Below are 9420 nucleotides of genomic sequence, written 5' to 3'. Positions count from 1 at the left end.
ATCGGACCTCAAGAAGTAAAAAAAAAATAAGTAACGCAGTCATTGCCCTCCACACAATGCCACGCACTGTCATCACAACAAACATTCCTGTTCAGGCATAAACTGTTGTAGTTGCACTTTGTTCACTTTGGCGGAAGAGATGTATTCCTTAATGACGAGAAACATCACGCAGCACCGAATCGTGTCTGTAAACGAATGTCCCTCGTTAATAGTGGCAGCCCATACCACCGTGGTGCACCGATAGACAATCAACATTGAATGCGACACGGATTAAAAAGAGAAATTAATTAATTTCAAGGCGGAGTAAACGCTCGACACGCGAGAGACTGACGATTTTAAAGAAGTTCTGTTCGGTGACTCTTCTTCTTTAATCAAACCGAAGATAGCTTTACCTTAGCAGTATATTGGACCAGACCAAGAGAAATCCACAGTGCATTGCAAAACATTCAAAGCTGCTGCACGGGTAGCGAAAGGATTTCAATTAAAAACTCATAGAGTGAAGACAGGGGAAGGAAGAAGAAGACCACACAGGGCGGACGTGCTTCGTGTCGGCTCCGCTACTTTCCTATGTTTTTGGCGGTTTACCGAACTTCTCGTGGAAATTCTTCTTGCCAGCGACAGGCGGAAGCTTCAGGACTCCCTCAACGTCAAGTTCTGCCAGGTGGGCCCATATTCTGGACGATAGGCAGCGCCTTTTGTCCGCCACGCAAGCGCGGCAAGCTAAGCCTAGCATCTCCACGTACGTCACCATTGCGCGGCCGCCACGGCGGCGGGGCTTGCAAAGCCTAACTTGTCGCCGGAGCTCATTGGGGCTCCCAGTCGCCGACGGCAACGTGCCAGGCCTTTCCCGGCGTTAAATGGAAGTTGTCCAGGTAGAAGGAACAGAGATCAGGCCGCAAGATTTCGGCGAGGGAGCAGGGTGGTGCGATGTCAAGAGGAAGAAACAGGCCAACGGTGTGACCGAGTCGGCGGATAACCAGCAGGCGTATATGCAGCGACGGACGGCAGCCACGTCGAATACGGGAACCACCTCAGCGCAGTACAAAAGGAAGTACGCCCGACAAGTGCATCAGATTGCCATGGCAAGCCGAATGCCAGAGTTACCGCCGTACGATTACAAAATAGTCGTACGCCCCCGAGGTGGTTTCAACGTACGCGATTACGGGACGGATCGCATTTACTGCTGCCTACGTAACGCGGCGGGTGTAAGCAGAGAAGCGGCCGGGGAAGATAGCATCTGCCTGAACGTTAAACAGAACGTTGTGGTGCTCAGCACACCGTCTGAAGACAGAGCTAAACGTTACGGAGCTATCAGCAAGCTTTGCATCGGAGACCGAGAGTTCGTGGCGAACTCCTATCAAGCCGCCCCGGAGAACACTTCCAAGGGCCTGATCAGGAACATTACAAAGACCGAGAGCCCGGCAGACGTCATCGCTAATCTGGTGAGGCAGCGCAACATAATCGTTCTGTTCGACGGGTTCCACGTACCGAGATACGTATATTACGGACCTATGCTCGTCAGATGCTCCCTCTACAGGAAGCAAATTGACGTATGCTACGCGTGCGGGAGGGTGGGACACCGCGCCGACGTGTGCCCCAACCCCAACGACAAGATTTGCCGTGGATGCGGACGCAACAATCCGTCGCCTGACCACCAATGCGAGCCGCGTTGTCGACTATGTGGCAAGGGACACTTCACGGGAGACCGCAGGTGCAAGGCGCGATACAAGACCCCGTACATAGTCAAGCGCCGCCAGCTAGAGCGGAAAAGACAAGAAGAGGAAGAAGCGGCCGCAGAGTACGGCAGCTGTTACAACAGTAGCAGCGACTGTAATGGCAACGGATGCTACTACCTGAATTACCCAGAGATAGACCGTCATTTAGTCACCGACAACCGAAGAGGAAGCTCGGCTAGCCGCGGCGGGAAGGGCGCCGTGGGAAAATCCCGATCCCGATCCCGCTCTCGCCACCGGCCACAGCGGCCGAGAAGCACGTCGATGGCGCGCGGTGGTGCCGGTCCGGGCATCGCAGCTGTCGGCCACATCAGTCAACAAAGTCAGCAGCAGCAGCCGTGGCAGCAGCAACAAGATCACAGGAGCACTGGGCAACAGGTGAGCTGGGCGGCTGTCGCCGCTTCTCCCGGCGGCGGAGGCGCTCCGGTGGGACGCCCTGGCGGGCCCGCCGTCGGAGGCGGCGGTGGGAACGAGCTCGAGCGAGTGATAGAGCGAGTACTACGACAACGCCTAGAACCATTAGAATCGATGATTGCCGAGCTTAAACGCGAAAACGCGCTCCTTAGAGAGGAAAATTTGAAATTGAAAGGCGAGCCTCCACAATCGCAGCAACCACAACAACGTCACACGATGATGCCGCCATCCTCGGTGCCTCGATCACCGACTCCATCTCGGCCTGAGCCGGCCGGGTTGGACACGGATGACGAGGGTAGCTCGATGGAGACAGCGGATGAACGGGATAATCGTCCAGTTACCGCGAAAAGGATCGCACTAGATCCCGCAAGACCCGACACCAAAAAGCCATGCGGCCGTTACGAGAAATTAGAGAAACGAATAGACGGCATCGAGAAAAGCCTCGAGGAACGTTTTGCAAAACAGACGGCACATATGAACGAAATGTTTAATAACGCGGTGGCTAAGCTCTCTGAGCAAATAACACAAATGCTCGCCGCGCACTTGGCGCGCATAGACGACATAGAAGCGAGGCTGCCGCCAGCTGCGGGTAGACCAATAAGAACGATGAGCAAGCCCTACTCTAGACAACAACAACACAATCAGCCGCAGCAAAGCACGCTCACAGACGTAGAGACACAACCGCAGCAGCAACCAAGTCGCCTCGATGGCGACGGGTTAAATTAAACACAGGCATCATCATGGCTACACACGCAACGAACCACACTAACACTGGGAAACAACAACAATACACCATCTGGCAGTGGAACTGCCGGGGCTACAGGAGGAAGCGCGCTAATCTCCAGCAATTCATACGCAGCCGCGAGACGAAACCGGACGTAATCCTTTTACAGGAGACAAACCATCCGGTCAAACTAGCTGGCTACAAGGCCATAGATGCGACCGCGACGGACAACAGACGAAGAAGGAAACGGTCTACACCCCACGTGGCAGATGGCGCGGGGCCAGGGGCGGTGGTGGCGCGCCGGCCGTCGCCCCCGCCCCGCCCGTTGCCGGTCGCCGCCGTGCTCGTTCGGCGTAACGTCACTGTAGCGCAGCGCGAACTTCCCTCCGTAAAGATACCTCACGTATTCGTAGAATTAATTCCTAAGTGTGGCCGCGGACTCTTCGTCCTTAACGTGTACAGTAAACCCACGCTGCAGCACCGCTTCGCGGACCTGCTCCGGAGCGCGCGCGCGGCTTCTGGCGGCGAGCCTCTAGTTGTTGCAGGCGACTTTAATGCGCCCCACGGAGCCTGGGGCTACGCCCGAGAAACACCCAAAGGCAAACACCTTTGGGAAGACTCGCAAGACCATGGGCTTGAACTGATCGCGAATCCCGCCGATCCCACACGCCGAGGGAACAGCGTGAGTGTCGACACGCTACCCGACCTCGCGTTCGTTTCGAACGTAACCACAGCGCACTGGCAAAACACGCAAGAAGATTTAGGAAGTGACCACATGCTGATCGAGATGACGATAGGCACGGGCCCGAGCGGTCGTGGGACTAACCCTGTAAGCAAAGGCCGTAAACTCAAACTTGTGAAGTGGGACGCGTTCCGCAAGAAACGAGAAGAAGCGGAGCGAGGCGATGAGCCGATTACGGACATAGACAAGTGGACCGCGACGCTCAGAAAGGATGTAGACGCGGCAACGAGCGAAGTTCCGCCCGAGGCGAACCTTGAGATAATTGACAGCAGGCTGCTACACATGTGGGAAGCAAAGCGAGCACTTCTAAAGAGATGGAAATGTCAAAGACACAATAAGGCTTTGCGCAAACGCATAGCACAATTAGACAGAGAGATCGAAGAACACGCACTCCAGGTATCCAGGGCACAGTGGGAAGACACGTGCAACGGCCTCGAGAGGCAGATGGCCGGGGCGAGCGCTTGGCGCCTTTTTCAGCACCTATTAGATCCGGAGGAAACTAGGGCCGCTCAAGGCCACAAGACTCGTAGACTAGTAAGAGATTACAAAGGTGATAACTTCTTCGACGCAATACGTGATCGTTACTTTAAGAAGGCCGAAAGCATCCAATATGCCGAATACGACGGCGTCGCAAACGAGAAATTGGACGCGGAATTTAGCGAAGCAGAAATTCGGATAGTCCTGTTCGAACTAAACACCCGATCGGCGCCCGGCCCGGACCGGGTTACCAACAAGACTCTCCGTAACCTAGACGATGAGTCGATCTCCCGCCTCGCGACCTACGTCAACGAGTGCTGGCGAGGGGGCTCCCTTCCCGAAACGTGGAAACGGGCCCGCGTTATCATGATTCCAAAACCCGGCAAGCAAGTTACCCTCGATAACCTAAGACCGATTTCGCTTACGTCTTGCGTTGGCAAAGTCATGGAACACGCAGTTCTCACCCGCGTGACCGACTTTCTCGAGGATCGTGACGAGTTCCCGCACACCATGCTAGGATTCCGCCGCAACCTCTCCTCACAGGACGTATTGCTTCAGCTTAAACACCAGATCGTAGACGACACTTCCAGCTCCACTAAGGCAATCCTCGGCCTGGATATTAAAAAGGCCTTCGATAATGTTAAACACGAAGCAATCTTAAAAACAATTAGAACGTTAGGACTTGGTCAAAGAACGTATAATTACGTTAGAGATTTCCTCGCGTGCAGGCGTGCATGCATCGTCGTTGGCGACGAGGAATCGCCGGAATTTGAGACGGGTCCGTCCGGCACGCCGCAAGGATCCGTCATATCACCATTACTCGTTAATTTAGTTCTACTCGGTCTACCCGAGAAATTAACAGAAGTTGAAGGATTGCATCATAGTCTATACGCGGATGACATCACCCTCTGGGTTCCCGGGGGAGGATGTGACGGTCACGTCGAGCGAACGCTACAGGCAGGAGTAGATGCGGTCCAGAATTACTTGCGTGGAACGGGCCTCGAGTGCTCGGCTACCAAGTCCGAACTGTTAATCTACAAACCCACAAGGAGAGGTCGTAAAACCCTGCGCGACGAAGAACGGGAATACTCCAAAATACGTATTATATTGGCAGATGGTACTCCCGTACCGCACGTAGACAAAATTAGAATCCTGGGGTTACACCTGCAGGCAAATGGCCATAACGGAGAGACGGTGCGAAGACTTCGTCGTTCGGTAGATGACACGATCCGACTCTTGCGTCGCATCACGAATAGACGCAATGGTATGCGTGAAGACTGCGCGATCCGTCTCGTGCAGGCGTACGCGATAAGCCGCATAACGTATGTTGCCCCCTACCTTAAGTGGATAGGGTGCGAAAAAAACAAGGTCGAATGCATGATACGAAAGGCTTTTAAGAGGGCGGTCGGCGTTCCACTCAACGCGAGCACCGACAAGTTTCTGGAGCTCGAGCTTCACAACTCACTTGACGAGTTAATCGAGGCGCACGACATTGCGCAGTACGAACGATTATCTAATTCAAAGACAGGTCGATGCATCCTCGAGACACTCGGCATCGCGTACCACACTCAGCATGGAGTAAAGATGGCGGTTCAGGCCTTGGTCCGCGACCGCCTGATCATCCCGCCGCTTCCCAAAAACATGCACCCGACGCACCACGCCGCGAGGCGCAACAAACGAGCCAGAGACCTTCAGAAGAAGTTTGGCAACAACAACGAGGCGGTGTACGTAGACGCTGCGCGATATGAAGGAGAGAAAAGTGCACACGCGATCGCGGTTGTAGACCGCACGGGTAAGTGCCTCGCGAGCGCTACAGTGACTACAGGACACACGGAGGCGGCCGAAGAAGCAGCAATAGCCCTAGCACTGGCCACGGTGCCTAGCGCTGCGATCGTGATCAGCGACTCGCAGGCGGCAATCCGCGGCTTCGCGCGCGGTCGCGTCTCGCGGGAAGCGGTCCGCATACTCCAAATTTGTGACGGCGGCGGCTCGTCATCGCCCTCGCAACCCCAAAATTCTACAGTCTTCCTCCTCTGGACCCCGGCACACACCGATGTCCCGCTCGCGGGCAACGAGGCGGCCCATGCCACGGCTCGAGGACTCACACGCCGAGCCGCCGCTGATTATGTGGCCGCCTCCGCCCCCGAGAGCGGGGCATCGGATATGCCGGATCGGGACACTACAACAGAAACACAGCAACAAGAATCACAATGGGCGTGGGGTGATCGCCTGACCACGTTCAGAGATCTCACCCAACACTACAGACTCCACAGACGCACATTCCCGCCACCACACGACAAGTTAAACAGGAACGAGGCCGTAACTTTACGCTTGCTCCAGACGCACAGCTACCCTAGTCCCGCGGTCCTACATCACCTCTACCCAGGTTTATATCCCACAGATGCCTGTAAAGCTTGCGGACAGCGAGCAACGCTGCGACATATGCTATGGGAATGTGCCGGCAACCACGGTAATGGGACCACATCCGTTCGCGACGCGTCCGTAATCGCGGCCGTTACCACAGTACGGGAAGCCTCGAGCTCGCTTCTCCCCGACGCCGCCCCAGCTGCGGGTCCCGCCGGAGACCTTCTCCATCGGCGCCGCCGCCGCTGGGAGGCGGCTCTCAAAAGTTCAGAGTTGGCAGACCAACTCTGGGCCGTCCGGCACGCCAAAGATGCCGCCCGAGTCCAAGGACTTGGAGCCGCCACCTGAGGCCACCACAACGAAATTGCCGGCCATTCATTAATAAAGTTTCTTCTCTCTCTCTCTCTAGAGTGAAGACAATGACGTTCTTCTTATATCTATTTGCTTTACTTTCGTTTTTATTTCATATACAATCTGTAAGTATAAAATGAGATACAAAGTCACAAATTTCATGTAAGTGCGCAAAATGCATATAAACAGTGAGTGGCACTATGCTTTAAATAAGAGATTGTACACGGGATGTATATAAGGTGCCTAGGACTCTGGATGCCTTGTGCATAAAACAAAAGTATTTCAACACGAAGAACAAGGCGCTTTTAAATAGCCGTAGACAAAGTTTGCCTCTGTGAGTGGACATCTCCGGTCACGTAAGCAGTGGGTCCGAAACTTTCGCCTAACACTGCACATGATAAGAAATGGAGGGCTGGCATATTGAGATCATCGGGCCCCTTGTTGACATCACAAATCCACGCCACCCTCAGACGTGGTTATTTAACTAGCCTTGTCATGGCAGGCAAATGGTAACCACACTAGACTCGCGGAAATCTTTACGTCGCTATGTGGGGAAAGCTACGGAGGCAAATCGCGCACAAGTGAGAGCGTTTCTGAAGAGAGTCCCGTGTTCTAATTCACGTTAGCTTATGGTGGGAAATAGAAAACATAAATGCCGTATTAGCAACAGTTAAGTAAGACAGAACACACCACTGAGTGAAAAGGCTTACTTATTTTGTGGCTTTTCCCTTCCGCGTCTGGGAAAACGCGAAACCGTTGCAAGTGGAAGCTGTGTCGATTCAGCGTCGGTTCCGAGCAAATAAAAGCACTGTCAAACGCTGCCGAACTACTTGGCGCGGTAACACATGTGCAGCTGCCCCACGCCCGTACCTTTCCCTACATATCCACAGAAAGTTGACCGCGAGTATAACACGTTTACAAGTTTCTAAGGCCAATAAAACTACTATCCTCACTTCGTGTAGCTGTCCACTACTTTTCTATCGCAATCGATGCTCCGCCTTTCGGGCGAAACAGCGATTTTCTTTTATTTTTTTGTCTTGATTTGTCGTACCGCGGGTCACTTCATCTACGTAAACGTGGTTTAGTACAATTCTGGTGTATAGAACCTTTCCATATGGGATTTGTTAAATAAAGCACTTTTTAGTACGAAGCTCTTTTTACTAACGTTGTGCATGAATTAGAGTATCTATTTATTGAATGTATTGTACCTAGAGCTTCAAGAAACGTCAAGTAGTGCTAGAGCATTTTTGGTTTCTCCAGAAAACTTGAACAGCTTATTTTGAGATTTAAAAAAGTTGAACTAGAACTTGAAGACGAAATTCTCTGCGCTCTCGAGGCGTCCATACTACGAATGCCGCAGTAAGCTTTCCTCGCTTAGAAATAAGGCGCCACAAAAAAGTAATGACGTATGGATAAAGCATTAAGACGAATGAATGGTTCAAAGTTTTACATTTCCGTATTTCATAGTGCTTTGTCTGCGACGAATACAAATGGGCTATTATTACAGCACGTCTCGAACTGCTCGAAGGCCTCGTCCAGGCATGCGTCACGCATTCTGCACTCGGTAGATGCTCCTGAATGCTTGATCACCAAGAAGCGTAGAGTTTGTCCGTTTGAAGCCACTGCACCCTCTCTATGTGTTTCTTTCAAAGATTAATGTCGAACGACTCTCGCTGTTTTCGATACCTCCTCATTACCATGATACTGACTAGTCATCAGTCGGTGACCGTTAAGTGTCACTTCCAGAATCGTAGCACGCTTTCTGTTTATTTACAGTGGACAACCGCCAAGCATTTCACCCCTTCTTCCCACTGATGTGACATCAGATCAAACCAAATAAAAAGCCGCCTCCAAAAATTATGCCGTACTGTATCTGCGTATTGCGCGGTAACCAATAGATTACCGAAAGTCTGCTTTTACGGATGAGCGGTTACTGTCCCGTAAAATTAGAAACTTTTGCAAAACAAGCACGGCAATGAAAGAGCTACCTACGTCATCCCATTACAGATTTTTCTGTTATCAAAGGATGAAGTGAAATAAAGAAAGGTGCTAATCGATGTGTCAATCTCTGCTTTCACTGCACGCATGCTACGAGCACTAGCATGATGCATTAATATTGCATGAGTGGCCACGCACGCTATACCTTCGTTAAGTGGAAGTAATAAATAAGTTGGAAAGCAGTGGACAAGAATTAAGGTGCGCTGCGTACAGAATAAGAATTCACAACGCATGCGCCACCTGCGACTGCCTGCAGCGAAGGCTGCAAACATGAGCAGAGGATTTCTTCCCGCCCACATGGCGACTCTGCTGCACGGGACAGCACAAATGCAGTAGAACGGCAGCCGCGTCATGGTGGACATTGCACGTTGCCCGGGCAACGCCTACAGGGTCGCCCAGCTATGAACGCAGCCGTCACGGAATTCCGAACGGGAGGACCAGCCCTCCCTCACAGCTTTCATGGCGAAGCTGCTTTTGCGCTTTACCCCTTCCATGTTGGAAGGCTCCGTGCGCCAAGCCAAGCCTCTTTCCTTGCACCAACCCCCTTCCCTTTCCTCCCGCTTTCGTTCAGTGTAGTTTCAAACACGCACGGATAGCAGCGACAAGCGAAAAAACTG

At 52.6% G+C, this 9420-nt stretch overlaps 1 protein-coding gene across 1 annotated transcript; it reads left to right on the top strand.

Annotated features, from left to right (window-relative positions):
- Positions 1-519: 519 nt before the first annotated feature.
- Positions 520-8642, top strand: LOC139057552 (uncharacterized). Its single transcript, XM_070535970.1, has 2 exons — positions 520-2111; positions 8582-8642. The coding sequence occupies exons 1-2, from the start codon at positions 858-860 to the stop codon at positions 8618-8620; spliced, it is 1293 nt and encodes a 430-aa protein (XP_070392071.1). The 5' UTR covers positions 520-857; the 3' UTR covers positions 8621-8642.
- Positions 8643-9420: the final 778 nt, after the last annotated feature.

The sequence above is a fragment of the Dermacentor albipictus genome, chromosome 1 (assembly GCF_038994185.2).
Source record: "Dermacentor albipictus isolate Rhodes 1998 colony chromosome 1, USDA_Dalb.pri_finalv2, whole genome shotgun sequence".
NCBI classification, from domain to species: Eukaryota; Metazoa; Arthropoda; class Arachnida; order Ixodida; family Ixodidae; genus Dermacentor; species Dermacentor albipictus.
Note: the sequence above shows the minus strand (reverse complement) of the source record. Positions and strands in the feature narration are given on the sequence as shown.

Excerpts from the sequence above, each read along its gene's own strand:
- LOC139057552 (XM_070535970.1), top strand. The coding sequence starts at position 858 with ATGGAAGTTGTCCAGGTAGAAGGAACAGAGATCAGGCCGCAAGATTTC. Across the intron at positions 2,112-8,581 it reads ACAGGAGCACTGGGCAACAG|TGGACAACCGCCAAGCATTT; the intron begins GTGAGCTGGGCG and ends GTTTATTTACAG.